This window comes from Limanda limanda, chromosome 10 (assembly GCF_963576545.1).
Source record: "Limanda limanda chromosome 10, fLimLim1.1, whole genome shotgun sequence".
Taxonomy (NCBI): Eukaryota; Metazoa; Chordata; class Actinopteri; order Pleuronectiformes; family Pleuronectidae; genus Limanda; species Limanda limanda.
Window position 1 is genome coordinate 6942695 of NC_083645.1, and position 23774 is coordinate 6966468.

The 23774-nt window shown below is 40.4% G+C and overlaps 1 protein-coding gene across 1 annotated transcript in view; it reads left to right on the plus strand.

The window, feature by feature from the left end:
- Positions 1 to 4120: 4120 nt before the first annotated feature.
- The window catches only part of aff2 (AF4/FMR2 family, member 2), a 139946-nt gene continuing 120292 nt past the window's right edge, over positions 4121 to 23774 (plus strand). Inside the window, exon 1 of the mRNA XM_061079984.1 lies at positions 4121 to 4173. Coding sequence (XP_060935967.1) covers positions 4121 to 4173 — 53 coding nt within the window. The remainder of the gene's footprint in view (positions 4174 to 23774) is intronic.

The following is a 23774-nucleotide window of genomic DNA, read 5'->3' on the forward strand; positions in this document are numbered from 1 at the left end:
AGGGACCACTTATACATCCAACCTTTCTGATTCAATAAAGTGCAAAGTCATTCTTTGTTTACTGTTAGCTCTAGAGTTTTGACCAAAGTCACACATATCATTTTGTATATTTAAAGCACATTGTGAACTTTAAAAAAAGCTGATGACATACTGTCATAAGTATTGTTAGAATTGTTAGTAAGTGACTTAAATAATAAAAGAATTACTGACGCAGTCACTTCAGGGGCAAATCTAATTTTAGCTGGCCTTGCCCCGCCCCTGAATCTAGCCCTGAAGAAAAGGTCGATTTTTCGAAATCTATGATGAAAGAAGCGCTAAGACTACCTGGTAGATTTCGCAGAGCAATACTTGTGTTTGACCACCTGGAGGAGCTGTGGGACCATCTTCATTCACCACTTTTACTACTTGTACCAGGAGAGAGAGAGAGAGATATAAAGAGAGAGAGCCTGGGCACATGTTGAAAATTCATGACATGCACTTCTCAACTTCTGCAAGATACACAGCAAGTACAATGAGCCCAAAGCTGAGAGCCGGCTCCTTCCTGACTATTTTATCAGCTTGTGCTTGTCTCTGTGTCTGCCTGTGAGACTCACTCTCTGTGTGTCGCCATTACAATATAAATCACTGGCACATATGTGGCTCTAAGAAAAAGACAAAAAAAAATCAAACCTCTAAACTAACAGCTCCTCTGCTCGTAGTAAAGACTGAAATGAGCACGAGATTCATCTGTGCGAGTGTCTCTGTCTATCTGCCCTTAATTAGCTTTTATGTTAATGTTTCTCCATCTTTTTTTTATCATCCACTTCTCCATCATCTCAAACTAGAATAGCTTTTATAGATTCTGCTACATCTCCCTCTCCCCCCCTCTCTCTCTCTCTCTCTCTCTCTCTCTCTCTCTCTCTCTCTCTCTCTCTCTCTCTCTCTCTCTCTCTCTCTCTCTCATTCTTTGTCTCTCTGTGTCTGACCTAGTTTTGGACAGGCTTTCTTACACACATGCACACACACACACACACAAAATGTGTTCCTGCAGGTGCTTAAATCCTTGAAAATTGGTTGAATTTCGATCTGGTGTTTTTAAGGTCCGGAGATGTCTGGAATTTTAATTTGTGAGGTTGAAATGGCTGGAATTGATCAAGGTCATGAAACAGCACTTTCAGACTTGCTTATGGCCGGCAGTCTCCTCTCCCTTCCTCTCCTCTCCTCTCCTCTATCCAAGGCTGCTGTTTGTGCTTGCACAGTGTGATGTAGAGTACTGCTGGCATGTTGCCCCTGACCAGACCGAAATACTCACGCACACATGCACACATACAAACACAGTGACACGCCATCCAAAACAAAGACGTACACACACACACACACACACACACACACACACACACACACACACAAAGCCGGCAGAACATTTTCAAATTTAATTTCCTATATATTTGGACTTCTCATGTTCTCTCATGGGGGAAGAAAACCAACTGGCCTTTGTGTGGGAGGACTTTTTAAAGGGGAGGACAGTGATGTCATAAAGGAACCACAGCTACAGCTACTGCTGCCGCACACGCTGAGTGAGAAGTTCCAACCATCTGGTCAATCATTATTCATAGCGAGGCGTAAACAGTAAAACGTGCCGGCGGGCATGTGTTGCAGCAAGTGCATGATGGAGACGGAGGATGGTGGGCTGCTAAGCTGTCATTAACACCACGTCGCATCGGATGATCTGAAACAAAGGTGATGTGGTCGGATAAAGACACAAAAAAGGGATATTAGAGCAGTTTGTGGAGGGATCAAAGACCAAAGAAGAAGTGTGGTGTGTGGTATATTTAGAAACAGGGGTGTTCCAACAGGGTCAGCAAAGCAGGCAATTTTCCTGGGGCCCCAAACTGAGAGGGAGCCCACAGAGAATGGCTGATTCAATAATCCACAGCAACAACACTTTTGTAAGAACCTAATTAAAAACTGTGATCGGTGACATACAAGAGACTGCAACGACATCCTGGTTGGAATAATCACAGGCTTTTTCAGAGGTTTGGTTGGTGTGTGTGTGTGCATGATGTGTTTGGGAGGAAGACCGGAGATGATGTAGAGCTGGAGTTCACTGCTGTGGAGGAGGCTGAAGTTTGGAGGATACAGAGGTGGGTGGCAGAGCAGATTCAGTAACCGTACAGCGGATCTGAGCTCCTGAACAGCTCAGGTCATATCAGGTGAATAGTAAATCACATCTACCTGGAGCTAAACACTCAAAGTAAAAAGAAAATGTCTCTTGAAGTTCAGGGTTGTTGCATGTTTGTTCCTTTGTATTGTATGAGGATAATAACAAGTCACAGTCAAACTCTGGAAACATTCTGAGCGTCAGGGGCAAATAATTAGAACACATCAGACTCCAGAATGGAAATACAGCAGCTTGTGTAGATTTAAAATGTGACAGTACAGAATAGAAACAGCGTAAATGTCTGGTTCTTTTGTTTCTGTTGAAACCAACCAAACAGGACACAGAAATTATCACATGATGATTAACCAATAAGATTAATAATAAGGAAACCAAAAAGGAACAATTATTTCAGAAATCCATCCAATTTAAATATATGTCAAAATGGGTTGTTCAGCATGATTTGACATCATCACACAGTCCCATGACAACACTGTTCATCTCAACAAATCAGTTGCAGTGTTAGATATCAGTGTTTGAAGACCTGGTCAAAATGATGTGTGATCAGATCCAGTAAAGTTTCAACCCGACGTGTTCAGACCCTCTGCCCCCCCCGGGTGGGAAGTCAGGTCATGTGTTTCTGCTCTGAACATTTACACTGTGACTCCACAGAGGAAACACAGGCACCTCACACATGCTGGGTTTTGAACCAGCTTCTTTTCGACCAGCTATCCTGTAATTTGAGTAATTGTGGTTAAGACCAAAAAAAAAAAGGAATCAAAGAAAATCCAAATAAATTCAGGTAGATAAATCAAATGAGACAAAAAATAACAGCCATTCAGAGACGTCTTGCCTAAGGACCTAAGTTCTTTCAAAAAAATCTTGTTGACAGCCCTCCGCGGTGTGTTCAACCCCAATCTGAACAAAGACTCCTGGAGTCAGTGAGCCGCATGTGTGGTGTACTTCACTGTCACAGCTTTGAATCAGGAAAGCCCTGCTTCAGATGTCTCTTTTTCATAGAGAAGGAAAAGAACAAGAGAAAAAAAAAATCTCCTCCGATGGATTGTGAGATAATGAGGAGCTTGTGAGTCATGAGAGCACACAGCGCGTCACAGGTGATGCTCAGTGGAGACGTCTGTCTGGAGTGTGCACTTCACTGACTCCAGAACCGTGCGTGAGGCTAAATACAAGAGCACGCTTTTTAAAGACATTTACATCCTCCTACACCTACTGACAGTTATTATCATTATTAATAAAACATTTAAAATGCAAAAATAACTCAAATAATGTATGCTGTGCTTTGACGCTCTACAAATGAAATGGGCGGGGGGTCACAGTTTATTATCAAAACCTGACATGGAGGTAATAATAATAATAATTATAATTATTATATAATAATAATTATTTAATAATTTTAATAAATATAATTATAAGAATATGAATGGCAACTGTTGGGTTTTTTGGAGGGGGGGTGTCAAAGTTTTAGTTAGTAAGATCAACATAAATAGCTCCACTTATTATGTGACTTGTCTTCAGCATGTCCCCCCCCCACCTCACACTCTTTCCGCCCCCCCCCCTTCCTCTCCCCCCCTGTCTCACACACTCTTTCTGCCTCTCTCTCCCTCTCTCTTTCACTCTTTCTCTCTTTCTCTCTCTCTTCTCCTTCTCTCTCTTTCTGTCTTGCTCTCGCTCTCGCTCTGCCCCCCCCCCCTCTCTCTCTCCACCTCTGCCTGGCTGTCAGCTTGCCTCGACCACGTAGCAGCTTCCTGGCAGCGGCTCGTGTCTACGCTCCCTCTCTGTGTGTGTGTCTCTCTCTCCCTCCCTCTCTCTCTCTCTCTCCCTCTCTCTCACACACACGCACACGCACACAGGAGACACTCAGTATCAGTAGCTCATGTAGAACCACGTAGCAGCAGCAGCAGCTTTGGATTTTAAACCAGAAAACAGCCAGCAGCGGAAACAGGAGCAGAAGCAGGAGCGGGCATGGATCTGTTTGAATTCGACTTTTTCAGGGACTGGGAGCTGGAACAACCATGGTAAGTCCAGAACACGCTGCTTCATCCTCCTCTCTCTCTCTCTGTGTGTGTGTGGATGCATGTGAGGCTTTAAAGAGGATGAGCGGACATGACATCCTGAAATCAAGCCTCTGGATGGAGCGTGTGTGTGTGTTTGTTTTTATTTGGGGAGATGGGGACGCAGGTGAGAAATGCGTCTTTCTTTGTCACCGTTGTTGCTTGAGAGGAACCGGGAGACCTGCACATGGAGCCTGCACACACACACACACACACACATGCACGCACACGCACACACACAGTTCACATTGTGACATTAAGGAATGTCTGATTTGCTCCGGCTGATGTGACACTGATGCACAGAGAAATATCAGAACCTGTGAATGAATGAAAGGCTCCTGGAAGAGGGGGGGGGGGGGGGGGGGGCAGAAGTTTCCCCTCAGTCCTGAGAGAATGTGCTGGTCAGCAGGACCCCGGGCCGTGCAGGTGATGCTGGTGGTCTCCACAATGACAAGAGTCAACTTGGGGTTTATTCTGGGATGCTGCAGGAATCTAAATGTTTGCATGTGGTTATTGAAATCTAAAACTAGACCAGGCGTCATTTTTCTCTTTCCTGTGTGGACTGAGTGAAATGACTGGGCAGCTTTGTGCTGGTGCTCCACACACAGTCTGCACATGAGGCTGACAGTTGTGTGTTCTGTTTGGAGAGCTAATAAGATGTAATAACATGTTATTACAATAGTGGATCGATTTTCCCCAAACACTAAATATTATCTGGTTCCAGTATTGACTGATATTAGTCCATACAAATACATAGGTATTGGTTGTTAGAGAAAAGCTGAAGACAGGTTTCAAAACAGCTTTAATCTGGTCCACAAGAGAAGTGATACAATTATTTTTTAATGTCAAGGTACATTTTAAAAAGGAAACATTATGTTATTCTCATGAATATATCAGTCAATATTTATTATTTGATTTGCAAAAAAAAAACAAATAACAGAATCAATGGCTTCAAGAATCCCTCATCTTTTGGGGTATACTTTTGAAAGACTGAACAACAGTATTAATCATTTAATAGAACAACAAATAATCTGTACAGAGTCAGACTTGTGTGTTGTCTGATGTGAGCCCATTGCATATATGCATGTATACCCTGAGGAATGACATGGAAATCCAGACCAGAAATACGAGAAACAATCTCACTGTTTCTCAGTTTGTCCAACAGAGGGCACTGACAATTTGACTTTTAGAATGTAAAGTGGCTGTTAGGTTTATTTCTTCTAACCAAAAATTATTTTTTCATTTTTAATATATTTATAGTAGATAAATATTTGCGTTCTCCAATTTAATAGGTTTCCAACTAAAATAAATATCAGAACTAATTTTGATCTCAGAAACTCACCAATATTTAGGAAATTATCTGCAATGAAAACAATAAATTATAAAATATGTTGAATATAAATGCAGTTGTAACCAATACTGTACAATACTACAATTCTCAGTAAAGGGGTTTTATATGCAGCTGAGAACACAAGAACAAATACTCAAACGGAGAGAGATGATGGAGACTTCTTAACATCAGGGAAGACGAGAGAGACTCGATGGCATCTACAAAGAGTTGGAATTCATTGATTTATTTAGATATATGAGGAGTAATGGAGGGACTGGAACTATAGATCAGCTCGTGAACTTAGACTTAGATCGTTCTGTCCTGCTCCCAGTACAGGCCACAGCATAAAGTGCTTTTACTGTATGAAGCTTTCATCCAAAGCACCTTGCATTTTAACTCTCGTACAACCATGAAATGTCGACCCTGACAGTAGTGGACGACCCTCTGTGCCGGCTGAATATGAATTCAAAAACAGGAAGATACAAATACATTCTCACATTTCACTCCGTGCTGGAGAACCACTGTGTTGGAGACATTTCCTTTTTCACATTCGATTGTACGGCACACTGGATATAAAAGTCAGCCTCTCCACTTCAGCTACGTATTGTAGTGGGAGCACAATAACTTGGCAACCGTGTTGCTGTTTTGTATCCTTATTCCTGTGGGTGGTGGTGATGGTGGTGGTGGTGGTGGCGAGTGTGTGTGAGCAGAAAAGTGACACACACTGCTGTCCCTCAGCAGCCGCTTGTGGAAGGGCCCTGGAGCAAGGTACTTAACCCCCCGCTGCTGGAGTGGAGCTGCTCAGGGCTCAACAACAAGCTCAGGGTGTCTACACATGTAACCCTCCCCCTGCCACCACTCCATCACGCTGCTGTTGTCAGACACTCCTTGTGGGAAACTGGGCTCACACACACACACACACAGAAACGCACACACACAGAAACAAGCTTTATTACAGAGAAGAAAACACAGAACCGTGCAGACAGAACAGAACAATGAGAAGGGCTGCCTGTGACGGGACTTTGGCTGTGGCTCAGGAGGTTTAGCGGGTTGTCCACTTACCAGAAGTTTGACAGTTAGATGCCATTCTTCATGCCAAAGTGTCCATCTAGATACCGAGCCCCCAAGTGCTGCACAAAGATGCACTGTATTAATGTGTGTGTGTGCCTATATTAATTTGTTACTGTTCTGTAAAGTGCTTCAAATGGTAATCAAAAAGTACGCACAAACAACTTTGTTGGATTGAAATTATTGAACATCAGAGATTTGACTGTAATTTTACAAGATGTTGGATGGAATAAGAAAGAATGAAAGACATTCTGCACAGAGTTATGTTCTTTTTCCAGGCTTTCAGAATAATGGCTCTTTTCTTGTTCATGTTCAAAACTCAGACATATGCAACTTGTCACTGGGTGTTCACAGTCAGATGTCAGATATAAAGGATACAGCTAATAAGTGTCATAACCAATTCATTGTTTTGTCTATCAAATGTCATATGGATATGAAAACTGTCCGTCACCTGACCCTGACCCAGTGATGAAGGCAACATGGATACCAAATTAAAAGCCTTGATGAGCATGTTGTATTTACTGGCAGCTGCTGCACAGTTTAATTCTGCAAGTCATAAGGCTAGAGTACGCACACGCCCAGTTAACGTGTATGGTCATATTTCAGATAAAAGTATGGACAGAGATTATCTCTGATGTAGAGATGGACTGGAAACCTCTTTTGATTTCAAATGCTGTGGAAAAATGAAAAGGTTTTAGTGTGGACGCAGCCCGTGTGTGCAAACAAGTGTGGCACCATGAAAGCCTTTGATGAAAGACAGTCTGAGAGTGTGTGGTTATTCCCGTCTGAATGATCCATGCTCTGTGTGGAGACTACAAAGAAGTTTCATTTCAAAGTCTGATTTTTCTGTTTTTTAAGGAGGAAGAAGAAGTAAAATGAAGCCAAGACGAAGGTCATTAGGAACAGTTATACATTCTCCTCTATAGACGCAGTTTATAGAATTCTGTTAATTTCCAGCATATTTACCCCTAAACCGGTCTGATACAAATATAGTGTTGTTGTTAAATGTTTTTTTCTACCAACAGCTCTTGAAGCACTTTTGAAGTAGCGGCAGCTCAGTGTCAATAAATGTTAGAATGGACTTAACTCTCCAAGATTCTAAGAAGACTAACCCGGCTAAAGGATGAAAACCTGAAGGGAGAGAGAGAGATTTTCTTAACATTTTACAATGGATTACTTGGGCATAAAAGGCGACACACACCTTCAATAGAAACCATGAAAATCACTGAGATTGGAGTTAAAAGTCTGTCAGTGGCCATTGATGTGTGGCTCCTGTTTGGCAGTGGATTTTCCCTTTCAGGCGAAAAAAAAAAAATTGAGAGAGAAAACAATTTTGAAGCTCCCCACGCCTTTGTTAAATCTGAACGAATCCAGCACTGTAGGTCTCCTCCTCCTCCTCCTCCTGAAGAAATATCCTTTCATCTCCTCTCCTCTTTGTTGCTCTTTCTCCCTCCACCTCCTCCTCCCATCTCGCCCCTTGTTTCATTCTCTCGCTCAGAGATCTGAAGGCTTTGTATGACTTTAATGGGGCTTACATTGAATGTTGCATACTCCTCGCTGTAATTGCCCATCATGTAGCTGGCTAATCATGGCAGTGGAATCTGGGGGAGATGGTGTTGACTGGTAATTGACACTGATTGTGATTGGTTGAACCATTTAAGCAGTTAATTAGGGAATTGATTACACATATCATCAGCATTTAATACTGTGTGGTTCAGAACCTGAAAGTTTAGATCGGCAGGAACTTCTTTTTTAACATCACTAGTGCAGTGCCTGTTCTAAACTGCTTGGAATGAGCTGTTCTCTTGTCCTGAGTTAAAACTGTGGAGCTACTTCAGATTTATTCCTGGCCATTAGTTAGTCCTCCTCAAACAGTTCTGCAACTTACTGTCACTTTTTATTCTTTGTGTGCTGAACGTTGTGTGCGGAGCTTTTTATAAAGAGTCTATGGCGCAGAGTCAAGTTAGAAAACTTTGTGTGGATTTTCTTTTTTACTGTTCATGTGGTTATATATCAATTTGAATGATTTATTTAACTGCTGTTATTTTTTTCATACATGGTATGTCAACTATTTCACAAATTTGTGAATCGGTCGACAGATTATTCGGTACCAAGTTCACAGCTTTAAAAAAAAAAATCTCAGTATTTGCTCTGGGAATAAAGCATTATAGCAACGAACAAAGGTTGTGACGAGACAAAGAAGGGCGAAGACACAGTAGATGGTGTTAATGCACCTTGATGTCGGTTGCCACCCTCCAATAAACCAGACAAAAAAGAAGAGAGTGAGTCTAGGAACATTGGACTATGATGGAGATCAGCGCCCAATGCATCCGTGTCTGTGTCTCAGTCCGATATCGTGAAATAAAATTAATCAAATCATCAAAATGAGCCTGCTGCGATTTTGATCTGCGGGTTGACCCAGTTTTCGATCACTGCTGTAGTTTATCCAGGGATGTAGAAGAAGACATGTTCAACTCTGTCTGCAAACTGAAAGCACACTGCCTGGTCCCCACTGACTGCTACAGAGCTTTTTATTGGATTTTCAGAATATGGATATTCATTGATTGTTAATAATATTGTACATGTGTTCAAATTGCACCAAATTTGACAATGCACTTTCTCAAACGATTAACATCGCCGATGGATGAACAGTTCAAGAGAAATGTAAAAATGTTGTCATCAAATTTCTGTTCAGAGCAAAAAATCCTCAGTCTCGGGATAATCTCCCAAGTAGAAGACGGGATCTGCAGGGAAAAGTGGTGACACAGTCAATTTATAGTCAGTGAATATAAGGTTCAGACCCACAGTCCAATACTCAGTCTGCCCCTCAATCCTCCCGAGCTCTCAGTCAGCTCACGTCATTCATCACGCCGCTGAAATTTCCATCCTCACTCCTCTTGATAGTACTTCACACCAACATCATCAGCGACTCACAGGCTTTGAACGGATGCTACGTCTCATCCCCAGCCAAGAATCCACAAACAAATGCTCCACAACTAACTGCAGATAACAATGACGGAAGTTTTCTGTCTGGAGGAAAAATGTCCCCTTCTCTCCTGTCAAGGTGGCGCGACCATCCCTCAGGAAGGGAAAATGGGAGCTCAGTCTTCGGATGTGAGGACGCTAGTGAAATCCGTCAGATCATCTGATGCACTTACTGCAATGTAATGGAAAGAGGTTTCAATGAATGAACTGGAGAAATACATACACAATTCTTTAGCTGCTTAGCTTTCATCACATGTGCTAACTTTGGTGTTGTGCTGGTAGTACATTGTGGTTTATTGGACAAAAGGCCAGACTTGAGGCTTGAAATCAGCAGTTCACAAACCAACGTGGGGTGTCAGGGCGGGTTGAGAGTGAAGAAACTCAAAGACACTAAAACATAAGAATGACATCGGTGGGTAAAGCTCCCTATAGGTTTGCCACTACAATTGACAATTTTCTCACCACAGATATTATATCCCCTTTTTGTAGAAAAAATACTGATTAGAGCAGCTTTTGATGTATTGCAGAAGTATTTATTCACCTCTGTGCCAAGCACTAATTGCAAGGACTTGTCACTGATCCGCTGCAGACTACAGATTTTTCTGAGCTGCAAATGGTGTAACATTATACAGATGTGTCTTTCCAGCTGTTCCAATTTAACAAGGAAGTCTGAATCACGATGAGGCTGAATCGCCAAACATTCTACTTTCTTTCAGGATTTAGATTGAGCGTGATTAGAATATGGCACAAAACCACAGACAAGCAGTCCAGATACCACATCTGTGACATATTAGGATTAAAGGCTTGTGGAGTTCTCAAGAGGAGATGTGAACGAGGTGAAGCTTCATAGTTTCAGTGTTCCTACAGGTATCATGTGTAAGATATCCTGTCATTATCACTTACTGCTGACAATTTCTTTTGAGCACCATAAGCTTTTAGACATGATCGAGCCTTACAAAAAAATATCTTTGGTAAAATAACTGAAACACTTTCTGTCAGTCATCAAAGCAGCGGCACAGATAATAAAATGCCTCGACTGCAGAAATTCTAAGAAATCATAATGAAGGAGATGGAGCCTTTGAGCTAATTGCTCCACAGATAATCCACTTAAATGATTACATGACACTGGTGCTGCAAAGACACGGGTCAACTGTTCAAACTTTATGATTGCGTAAAACAAAAAGCCCCAATCTGTGGGTGAAAGGTGCTGTGTAGACTTGTTAGGGTTCATGCTTTATGTGAAGAGCTAAGCCAGTGTCTTAAAAGAAAATAAAACAGTAACCATCTGGATTGGATATAAAATCCCTAGCCGAACATTTGTCTTTAACAGTCACGATTCTGCCCACACAGTATTCAAGGAGAGTGTGATCTGCGTTTTCTCAGTGTCCCTCAAAGATGGATACGCCCACCTTTGATTTGAGTCATTTGTTAATCTTGTCAAATATATATACGTAAATATGTATAATGTCATGATGTAGAGACGTCCCCACGATTTACTCTAAGTTAGCATTGGCCCTTCGAGATCCAAGATGGTTTGAAACTGTAAGTGGCGTTATGAGCCATTTTCAACCCATAAATGTAGATTTTAAAACCAGCATTAATGTGTTTCATTAATGAGCAGGTCTATAATTTATCTTATTTTATCTGTCCCTAGAAGCAGATGGCGGAACTAATCAATAAGAAGGTCTCTATTCACCCAGAAATGTCACTCTTTAGTTTCAGATGAAAACAAATGAGAAGAAAGGGGGCTAGAAATCGATTTGTATTATTATTTGAGTTATTTAAGTTATTTTTAAGAGCATCCCATGGTAATCTTCAATATGATTAAGAAGTGCAAGTACGGTAACACTAGCTCTTAGCTGAAGAAACAATGTGATTATATAATTTCCCCATGTTGTGTTTCATGTTAAAGGATCTTTTAAAGTAAAGGTCCAATGAAGAACCTGCAGTAGGCACATCCCTTAGGGAGAAATGAAAGAGTTTAGCAGGTTTTAGTTCCATACAAATATTATAAAAAACTATCGGAACACAGACAACATAACCCTCATCTAAACCTTCCAAAACAAACAGTAGCCTGTAGAATAATACACCTCTGCCAACTGTTCAAGCCATGGCAAGGTCATACAGTAATTCCCAACCCACAGAGGAATTGTATTGAGGAGACAAACAAACAAACAATAATTAGGAAGTAGTGATTTAAGACGCACCAAGTGTCTGAAATGTCCAGAATCCTGCCGTCTGCCATCCGTCTTGTTCAGGGTGGATGTGAACGCTGTGACTTCTTCAGAAGCTTAAAAGGTCTTGCAGTATCCATAAGCCATAATTTGCACCTCAGCAGGACACAGTAACACATATGGTCGGTTATAGACTGTTCCCAGAGCTTTCAAATTCACCTTGTCGAATTTTGACATGAAATCTAATGATCACTGTCCAAGGATGTGGCCTGGGATGTGGTGTAACTGCGGGTGTGATTAACCTGCTTCAGTTTAAGCCCAATTTAAGTACAATTACTGGGAATTTTGTCCTTTTAATTTGATTCACGACCCTTCCACAAACATGGGGGAGGCAGGATTTAGGATTTACACTGCAGTTAGCATCCAGGGGGCGATCAGGATGATTTGGCCTCGCTTTTTGGAGCCGTCATGTTGTCTATCTTTATATGAGCCTGTATGCACAAGTAGCCATCACCAAGCACGTGTTCCCAACTGGTATAAACATGAGTCCTGATTGTGTCTCCTGTGACCACTTGTGACCGTATCTCACTTCCCGCTCTAAATGAAAATGAACACGTATGTCATTTGTGTTAGTTAAGACCAAATTATGTTGTTTTAAACCCAGTCTGAGGTAACAGATGTGTCCGATGTCACTGTGTGTCTGTGTGTTGGCATGAGAGAGAGAGGAGTCACGAGGAGCTGAGTGAATCTCTTGCATGAGAGAGTGGGCTGGCAAATGTGTTCACTCGTAATTGTATCTATATCTGATCCTGGTGCGTTCACACCTGTACTTAGAGCTGTCCGCTTGACATCGTATCACAATAGCCACTTAGTGATACCAGGTGTGTCTCAGTGGTCAAACAAGCAATTCCCCCTCCACCTGCCTTAGAGCTGGGGCGATACAGTATAAAATCGTATCACAAGTTTTTTTTAATTGGTCGATATTGAGATATACATATATTGCGGTTTCTTATGCAAAAAACAAAATTTTCTTGCTTGTATAATCATCCTGTGCCACAGCACTTTACTTAGAACATTTAATACAAACCACTACAGTGAAAAGGTGAATATAATGTACATACTCAGCATTTTTTCTTAAATTAAATTTTTTTGTTTCTTTTGCCTTTTTTCTATTTCTTTCTTCTCTTGTCTCCCTTATTCTGACGTTCCTGCTGCTGAAAAAACTGAATTTCCCCGATGTGTGGATCAATAAAGTTTTATCTTATCTTATCTTAAATGAGCTTCACTGCACTGAGGCTCATCACTCCGCTGGTCAACAGGTGACTCTGCTCCTCCGGTGTTTTCTAATCATCACACTGATCTTTATAAAAAATCACTCCATTTCCGTTGTTGGACAGTGAACGGTGTTAGTTCTCTGGTCACCTACTCTGGAAGAACAGCACTGGGCCAGCCGCTCGTTTGCTACTTCAAAAAACCCATTAATGTCGAAACTGTGGTTAGTGTCAAAACTTACTTAATAGTAGAATCACGCTTGTTATATTATTATTGCATACTGCACTTTCTCCTCGTAAGCTGGGTTCATGTCATAGATAATTAGCCAAAAGGCCACAGGGCTCAGTCAAGTACAATGTGACAATTAACTATAGCACCATTATCTCCAGAGGTCGAACTTCTTTAATAAATCTGATTACTGCTAATACTACTAAGCCACGCACTTTTCTATATTTATCATAAGGAAAAAAGGTCAGATTTGTTCTTAACTAGTTTGTAAAAGATTAAAATTACCTTTTCACTTTTGGCTCAATTTCAAGTACACAACAAAACCGCAATAAGAAACAACATGAAGTCGCACACAGCAAATGACCATGACAGCCATGAGATGATAAGACCCAACAGGCGCTGAGTGGCTCAAAGAGGCGCAGCAAATAGTCATTCAAGAGTGCAGCTGAAGGTACTTACACTGACGTATGTTTCCCTGAGCTACAATATCTTCATTAAAAAAGACTTAGAGAAAAGACGATAAGAGTGTCCCCTCATCAAAAGCTGTTTAAAACGTTTCAGGTGTAAGATGCTGCAGATTTATCACAGATATTATTGTCTAGTACTGATGTGTAGGGATTTCAGTTGCCTTATCAATAGATGTGACTAAAAGCCTTGTAACTGCTGATTATACACTGAAGCAGAGGAGTGTACATAACTGCACCAGATCTTCCCCATGGGATCAGATCACCAGGCTCCTGTTGCCGCTGCTGTTCCAATATTGGCAGAGTCGTTGTCTTCACAGTGTTTCCCACCTTTTAATGCTCATATTTATCTGTGCAGTGATGGCCCCGGAGTCCCTTTCATGCCTTTTTTAAAGACCACTTTTGGGCTCGTTTCTGTTATCAGACAGTACACAGAGGAGAGAGAGCGAGCTGCTGGAGAGTATTTGAGCCACATTCAAACCCTCAACACAGGAAGAGGGATACAATGGATGTGCACATTTGTAAAATCCACATCTGTCAGGATAGTGTATCTGAAAATTGTGGCTAATTACTATATGAAGTGCATGGAAATATTTAACATGCTATTTTTGGTTTGCTCAATAATCTAATGATATGAAGTCATTAGTAAATTATTTGATAATATTCACTCATTTTCTGTGAGAGTTGAATTTGTGATAGGTCAAATTAGGTGTGTATGTAATGAACACCCTGCTTGAAATTACACTCCCTAATTTGTTGTTAGAACTAATTAGGAATTAATTATTTACTTGAGGTAACGTTCCCTTATTTTATGTGGATGTTATTTTAGTAATTAGTTCAATCAGTTAATGAAGTAGTGTTTGGTCTGTAACTCGAATTCAGACTTCAGAAGTTTGTGATTTTCCACAAGTTGTACCTGCTCTCCTACAGCTACACTAGTGCTGGTAAGAATAATAAACTTGGTCATCTAAATAAGAGTAATGATATCCACTATCATTTATCTACTACAGTAAATTTCAGTTTTAACTGCTGAACCTTATTAATAAAAAATTCAATCACAAACATCATAAAAGTCGTAGCAGGGCAAGACATATCAGACTGTGGGTGTGCAGGTGTGTGTGTGTGTTGCAAGGTTTATAGAGAGAGAGAGCGCAAGGGAGCAAGAGACTTGGCAGTCAACACCAGGTAGCTTCTGCCCTTGTGCCCCCCAAGATACCAATACAATACGCACAGACACACACACACACACACACATACACACACACACACACACACACACACACACACACACACACACACACATACACACACACACACACACACACACACACACACACACACACACACACCCCAGGTCCCGAGGTTGGCAGAGCCATCTGCCAAGAGGAGCACGGTGCTGAGGAATGATAACACATGCACACAACAACACTCAGACACACTCTTTCTTTCCTCTCTTTCTGTTTTTTGGGACACACACACACACACACACACACACACACACACACTCACACACACACAGTCTGCCTTGAAACCAGGGCACGAATAGTTCTCTCCCCTGTGCACAGTAGCTGGCACTGCTGATGTTGCTGATACCTATTTTGTGCATATATTGTGCATTTCTCTATAAATGTGTGTGTTTGTGCGTGTGTGTGTGTGTGTGTGTGTGTGTGTGTGTGTGTGTGTGTGTGTGTGTCTGAGTATCTTAAGGTGGCAGAGAGCCAACTTAATTCCTTCTCCGTACAGACATATTGGAAATCCGTCTATCTGGCTGTTATTGGGGTGATTTAACATTTTAGTAGCTTCAGTCTGTCCAACACCATTAAAGTAAAACACAGAAACATTTTGATCCTTCCAGCAGAGTCCTGCAAATGTCCACTTTTGTAAACATCCTACCCTCACAAAGGCCAATACTGCTCCCAATCAGCTACACATAATTATCTTTAAATCTTTTACAAGCCCAACTTGAGGAAAGAAATGAAGATTATGGAGGAAACGTGTCCTCCATGTTGCATCTCCGCCTACTCTGACCAGCTTGTTGGCAGAGGAAGACACTCTTCAAATTGACCATACCAGCAACCTGGTCAACCTGGTGGGAGTGCCCATGTCGCAATTACTGTAAACTTTACAGATTGTTGTTTGTTCAATTGGCTGAGTACTGCATATAAATTTGCCAAATTCTAAGCTAAGAAAGAAAGAACATGGATTTACTATTTCCCCAGCAGACTTTTTCTTCTTGCCATTTAATGAAAAAATAAACCAAAACTCATTTTTGAAATTATTTATTTACTATCAAAACACAGACTTTCCCCTCAGTATATTATAGGCTATTATGACACCTTCAAGTGTACTGAACTGTTCTTTTTATTTTAAGTAAATCCCCAATTATTGGGTTCAACAAATTTATGCTGACAATGAAGAAAAAGATTACACATTTAATTGAAAATGTTCCTCTCTTTTTCTTTTTTTGCTGATACCCTCATAAGGCTGATAGTGGCAGTTTTTTTTTATATCTGTAATATACTGTTAGCAATATTGAGCCGTTTGCAGCAGGCTAGTTAACAATTGTGTGTGCTGCTTTGTGTTTTCTTATATTTATCAATAGTTACTGAAGCATTACTTTAACATAATTACCCCTCATGAACCTAATAATTGGATTCAGCTGTATTAAAGATCATATTTTATGTTCAAGTTAACTCTGGCTAGCTAAGCAAGGGGTGTGTTTTAGTCTCCTAAAAATAGTCAAGTTAAATAATACATTAAATCAATAATACAAGGGTTATAGCAATATAATTCAAATCAAACCTGGATAAACTTAACAGCTACAATAACCTTTATGCAAGTTACTCTAGCCAGTGTATTGTGAATTTTCAATACATACAAATAAATCAAAATAAATAAAAAAAAGGAAACACTTCATCTGAGCGAAAAAAAAAAAATCGGATTGATCTGGTTTTGTGTCTTTGTGTGACGGCACAATTTAGAAAAAGGGCATAAACCAGAGAGCTAGTTACCCTCACATAGTAATAGATTGAACACTGGATTTCAAATGAAACAGAAAGAATAAAACTGAATTTGAAAGCAGGGCGACACAGAGGAAGGGAGAGCGAGACGTAGAAGGAGAGGGCTAATGACGTAGCTTTTCTAGCCGAGGCCAATTTACTGTGAGGTTTCTAAAGGTCATCTCCTACATGGAGGCCTGTCTATGACAAATTACATTATTTACACTGGGTAGAAAGAGGCAGTGAGACCTAGAGACACACAGAGAGTATAAGAAGAGGCTGGGAGGTAGAGCGTGTGTGTTTGACTCTAATTGGTCTGCAGTGTTAACATGAGAACCCTGAAGACATTTGCTAACACTTTGCCTAATGATGCTCTTATCAAAGCAAAACACCTGCATTTCTGACATGCAACTCTGATGTCCTACGTGTTATTTAGAGATGTTTCACTGCAACATTTTGATGTTTTCATTTTGTTTTTGTCCACGCAGTTTTGGATATTCAGAGAGACACTGTACTGACTACTGTGGACATTAAATTGATCATGTTTAAAAGGTTTTCCAATGCTATCTGTTGCATTCTCAAACTCACAAAAGAGTTTTACCCTTGTCTTTCAATGATTTCTACAACATCACTGCTTTTAACTGGCTGTTAAGTCTTTTCAGGGAAAACCACTGTGGAGCTGTGGAAGTGATGTTTGATTTATCCTTCTAGTTAGTTCAGTTAAGAAGTGGGTAATTTACATTAGCAATGTGGCTGTGCCACCTAGAAGAAGGTGAATCCACCAAAGAAAAGCTGCAGGAAAACACTTTGTGACTGATGGATGATCTCTGTAAAGTGAATTGTAGAAACTGTTTGACTGACTGGGAACAGCTGGGACCCTTCAAAGATGGAGATAACTCCCCACTTCAAATGCTATGGTCTGACACAAACAGTATGTTACACTGTGTATATAGGTAATGTGATATTTCTTACAATATAATAAAAATTCCTTTTTTCCATTATTATCAATACCTTAAACAAACTACAACTTGGTTGGGAAATTGATATATTTCAGAAGTTTTCATTTCCCCTGAAGGAGAGGACTCAATTCCCCAAAGAGCAGCTTAGTGTTTGCATATGTCTGTGTCCCATGGGCTTTCCAGAGAAAGGAATAGCCTAAGGTGTTTGTGGTTAAATTGTCTGGTAATTTGGAATGAATGTAAATATGAATATTTACATTTTTTTGATTTTTAAACTTACTAAAGCATAATATTTAAATTAGATCCCATAAGAAGTGCACAGAAGTACACTTTTCATATCAGCCTTGTTTGTTTTATTTAAAGTGGCAGTATCTAGTGTGGAGTGTTGGCAGAGAAGGTGTCATGATGCAGGGGCCAAGGAACTAATTGGGGGATTCTTCAGTATGTGTTTTGTATACATAGTATATAGTTAGTGATGATGCAGATACAGCATCAGAGTTCTACATTTGAATGTGTTTTCGGTGAATAAAGTCGGTCAGAGGTTATAAATGTTGGTTTTGATACTTTTTTGGTTAATTGCCCAGCCCTCGGTTAATTGCCCAGCCCTCACTCATGATTAGTGGAAAGCATGTATTGTCATGACCTCGATAGGGGAGCTCCTTCACCTCTGTCTCTGGCTCCAAATTACATAATTGGTGCAATGTGGTGGTGTTCGTATCCATGTGGGAATGTGTTGTTGATCTTTATTGACAGTCTTTGGGAGAGACCTTGATAAAAGACACAGCTGATATACTGAAGCTAATTCTGCTGTTCACTGAGTAGTCAGTCCTTAATGCAAAACATGTCGGCTGAAGTAAAGCTAAACATTTGACTAAACTCAATTGACTATACTATTCATTGCACACGGTCTGTGTATTTGCTCTTGTTGATGTGACAGTCGATAGCTCTCCATTTCACTGTCGAAATTGATTTCTGACCCTACGACGTTAGGTGAAGAGTCATCAAAGTTAGTAAATAAGAGTGGTAATCACTTTTATCCCCTGCTCAAAGTTTATTATTCAGAGTATCCCTGCCCTCATTTTCTCCTCCGCTGCTCCTGTGTGTCCTCTGTCTCTGTCACTCCTGCTCCACTGCAGGACTTTTATTACCTCTTTATCAACTAACTCATAATTATCCTGTGTGTCTCTCTGCCTTCTTCATCAGTGGCTCCCCTCTCTTTCCTTTTTCTGTTAACCTTTTCCTATCTCCCTCCACCCCTCTTCCTCTCCTTTACTCGGCCCTGCCTTCCTTCAGAGGCCCGCTAATACATTTGTTATCAACCTTCTCCTTAATTAACATGCCTCCTCTCCTCTGAGCCTTTCCTATCTCTATTACTCTGTCAAGATGTCTTCTTCACTCTGCCCTATTTCATTCTGACTTTTTCTTCTCTCTGCATCTTCCCAGTCTGTCCCTCTCAGGTTTGTGAATAGATGAATTTCAGGATACCCCTTCATCCTCACTTCTGAGGCTCTATTATCTACAGGCAGACGATTTGTCTGTCTGAACGCCAGCAGGACACAGAGATCCATTTTCTGTGTGAATGCGAGGTCTTGCGTCTCTCAATCTCTCTTAGCTTTCCTCGCTTTAGCAGTGTGTCCTGCTATGTCCGTGCTTGTTTTTTTGTGCGTGCTTATTTCTTCCGGAGTCACGGTCTTAGTCTCATAGAGCTTGGCAGGCTCCCAGACTGGGTTCATGGGGTGTCTGAGTTATATCACTATAACATCTCCTCCTTAGTACTCTTAAGGTCTCATAAATATCCTTAAAAAGAAGGGAAAATCTCATTTGTTTTGTATTTCTGAAACAAAAAAAATCATCTTACAATAACCGACAGCTCTCTACTTCCAGTCTGAAGCTCCAAGCGTACATACACAAACACACAAATCCTCCTGTTTATCCAGCACAGCAGGTAATTTAATCTCTATATCACCTTAGACATGTTTGCATTTGTCATATACACATGTTTATGCCCAGGCTGACTTTTACAGGTATTGTTACAATGCAGCGGCATTTGAGCCTCAAGTGCAGATTTGAATTGTGTACTTCTTTATTCTGCTATTGTGGCCTTGTTTACAAATGCTGCTGCATATATGGAACACCTGTAATCTGCACTTAACTTTTTTATTCATATATATATAACCCTCTACAAATTAATGTATATTGTTGCAAAAGGTTGCATTTTATAAATAATAAGAGGGATTAAAACAATGGAATCCATAAATGATCTCTTATAAAACAATAATGGAAACACTTACCTCCATCAAGGCCAGACAGTCCCTCAAATTTAATCAAGCTGAATCACATCTCACACATCCATTGATATCAGTTTCAAAAATGTTCATGAATTCATGAATTCTTCCTTTGGAAATATGTGAGAATGTTGAGTTAAGCGAAAGAAAAATCCTGGATCCATACCCTGATCGGAATCTGCACCATTACCCATAATGCATTCTTCAAACAAGTTTTTGTGGAAAACAGTTCAGTTACTTTTGTATAATCTTGCTTTAAACAAACAACAAACAAACAGACTGGGTTGAAAACATGACCTCCTTGGTGGACATTAGAAAAGTCACAAACCCGAGCTGCTGTGTGTCCATTACTCATTTCCCCCCACGGTCTGTTGCTTAATGATCATCGATATTTATTGATAAACACGATTCCGTTATCCCAGAATACTCTGTCTAATTGTGTATTATCCTGACTATGCTGCTGCTAAGCACAGTAAAGAAGAGCAAAAGAAAAAAAAACGAAGTTGAGGCTCATTAACCTATAGATAGATGGCAGTGGTTTGGTGAGGACAGACCGCAAGCTGTAAGCCTTCACCCTGCTCGTACAGCTAGTGGAGAAAATGGCTAACAGGGAGCTCGATCAATACGCTAAGTGTGTGTGTCTGTGTGTGTGTGTGTGAGTCTGGATAGTGTGAAAGCATTTGCATTTTGTGTGTGTGTGTGTGTGTGTGTGTGTGTGTGTGTGTGTGTGTGTGTGTGTGTGTGTGTGTGTGTGTGTGTGTGTGTGTGCACGCGCACAGACAGGCTGTCTAAATGTGTATTGATCCTGTGGTGCTGTTTTGTGTATCTGATGGTTCTGCTGTGTTTCAGTTTCATTAAGTCCAGCTCTCTCAAACAAACAATGACAGATGAAGTCGGCTCGAGCGTGATTCATCAGCCTGATTTCTAAAAGTAGTCTAAGGGACATTTTTTTCACCTGCTGAGAATTCAAACTGATGCATTTTGGGTACTGTGTGGTCAGTCTTCTTTGAGCTCTTTGAATTCACAGAGATATCATCAAGAGCACAAACACAGACTCACTGGACATTTATTTAAAAACATAGTTGTGTACTCAGTGGTTGGTCGTGCTGTGTTTACTGTCATCTATATTCCCACATCTCTTCAGTGTTGTAGCTTAGTTTGTCTTTCAAATCGTCTCCGGTATGTAATCTGATAATGATCTGCCCAGCCTGCAGTGTGTGTTATTCAATAGACTATCTTCATGTTTATGCTTTTCTTTTATTATGTAAGGTTTGTCTTCTTGAAATAGCATTTATAGATCAATTGTCTTGCTCAATCTCCTGAGGCAAGTTTAACGTTGATGTATTAAATTCTAACAATGATTTGTAATAAACTATGTTGCAAACATCAATGTTAATATATATTAAAGGTAAAATATATGGAATTTTATTGCGACTTCTTGTAAAATTACAGTAATAGATGTTAAATATGTTTTTTTTTATTATTTACAGTTCATCTGTGTTTTTCAACTGGCAGCGATTGCAACCCTGCTGCCAGAAAGCTACCAGGGTTTCTCTTTGTAACTAACCTATAGCACGGCTCCAGACTAACTTCTTTACATCGGTTGCACATTTGTCACTTTACCGGCGTCTCTCATCTCAGTGTGTCAGTGTGTGAGTGAGTGTGGGCAGGGCCAGCTCGGGGGTCTGTGTGTGTCAGTGTGAACTCCCCAGAGGAGATGAGATGAGGAAGCGACACGACTCGATCCAATACAGAGACACATCAGTTCAATGTTAGGCAGGCCGGTGCGGCAAAGGACATTTTTTACTCGCGCTTCTCCGATTTTTGGTCACACTCTGGAGCCCTGTGTAGTTTACTGACTACAGCCCAGGATTGGTGTATTGAGGGTATTAAAGTATTAAGATATTAAGAGTTTAAATTATTTACCCCTATCCAAGCCAAAATGTTCATAATGGAGTACATTTAGCCCTCATTCAACCCTTTATAATTGTCATATAGTTATTATTTTATGAATGCTATATATAATGAAATTATATATAGATAAACAATAATTTACTCCCCAAATGTTATTTTTAGCGCCAACATTTGGGAAATACAAGAAGCATTTGTTAAGAAGCATTTGCACATCATTAGATATGTAGTTATACACAAGTCTTCGGGCTCTCAGGGGAGATAGTGAAACAGCAGGGGGAGAATAATAAGGATAATAAACCTGAGCAAAAATAATAGAGTCTCAGACCCTGTGGGACTTAAATCCAGAAAGAAAGATAGAAGGAAAAGGAAACCAGGTCAAATTGTTAATGCTATTGCAAATAACAACACATAAACACAAAGCCCAACATACATACAAACCAGTTCCTGCAAGTTCTCAAGCATGAACTCGTATTCCCAACATGGCTCCACACTCTGCTAATTCAGCCCTTCCTCCTCCACTCATTGCCTTCCTCTATTCTTTTCATTTCTCTCAGGTTTTCTTAGTCTACTGCTTTTGTTCTCTGCGTATAATCACCATGTCATCAGGGCAAATCCTTCAGTCTTAAGTCGTTTAGCTTCATGGGGATTTGTAATATTTCCCTCATTTTAGTTTAGAATATATCACGCTTTGGTTATTTTAGTCAGAGATAATGTTCGGCTTTTCTATTTTCCAGAGACTAAATCTCTGTAATGTTACTCAGCACTGTGCCGAGAGTGCAACCTTCTGTTGATGAATTTCTCTCTATCATCTTTGTGGATTTTCAGACGTTACCAGACGTTATGTTTTTTATGAACTCTTAACAATGACTTTTTAGTGTTGGGGTTCATGACTTTTACTGCAGCCAGCCACCAGGGGATGAGATGGACGAGATGATTTGGCTTCCCTTCTGGGGAGCAGTCATCTCCTACATGTTGATATACAGTTATTTCATTGCAGTGTCTTCTCATTGAGCTCTGTTGTCAGATTTAACTGAGCACTGCTTACCTTGAATGTCCTGACAGGACGCTACAGCAGACTTTGAATAATCAGTGCTCCATTAGTGATGAATGTAAACTGTAATAGATAAATCCTAACTTTTCCAATGTCCCTGCAGTTTGTTGCTGACAAAACATGAATTGTGAGTGCTTCATTCATTCCAACAAAATGGCCATCAGTCCCATTTAGTCTTTTCTGGTTCCACCTTTACTCCATCACTGAGAGAGACTGTGACCCGTGGCTGGTTCCCTGGAAAGGTCAGGGCTGTTGTTCAGCAGCTGCTTGATTCACTGCTGCTCTGTAGCCTCTCTGTCACCTCTGAGATGTGTGGGAACCCTGCTGCTGTCCTGCTCCCTGGTTGGTCCAGTTGAGTTTTGTATTAACACTGATAATCTCAAGTGTGAAGAGACAGATATTAACGTGGTTGTGAGTTTAATATCCTCACTTTTCTACATTGCTCAGATATTTTCTTAGTAATGACAGATGTCAAATGCAGAAATATAATTACAAAAGATACAGTCTCTTCACTCTTCCATACTTCATATGGAATCTAAATATGTAATATATATGTATGTAATATTTAATATATTTAGCTAAATTGAGAAATAGACTTATATGTGTTTTCATTGTGAAGATCAGTGAAAAGGTTGATCTCATTGTATTGTTTGTGTGTGTTTTAAACATGAAGGTTGAACCAGGAGATGGTTTGCTTACTTTAACATAAAGCTAAAGTTGAAACCCAACTAACCAACTAACTAACCACAGTGTAAACAGAATGTGGCTGTATGTGGAGTTAAAGCTGGATTATTTTTAGGTTGAAATAAAACCTGTTTGTGCACCTCCCCAAAAAT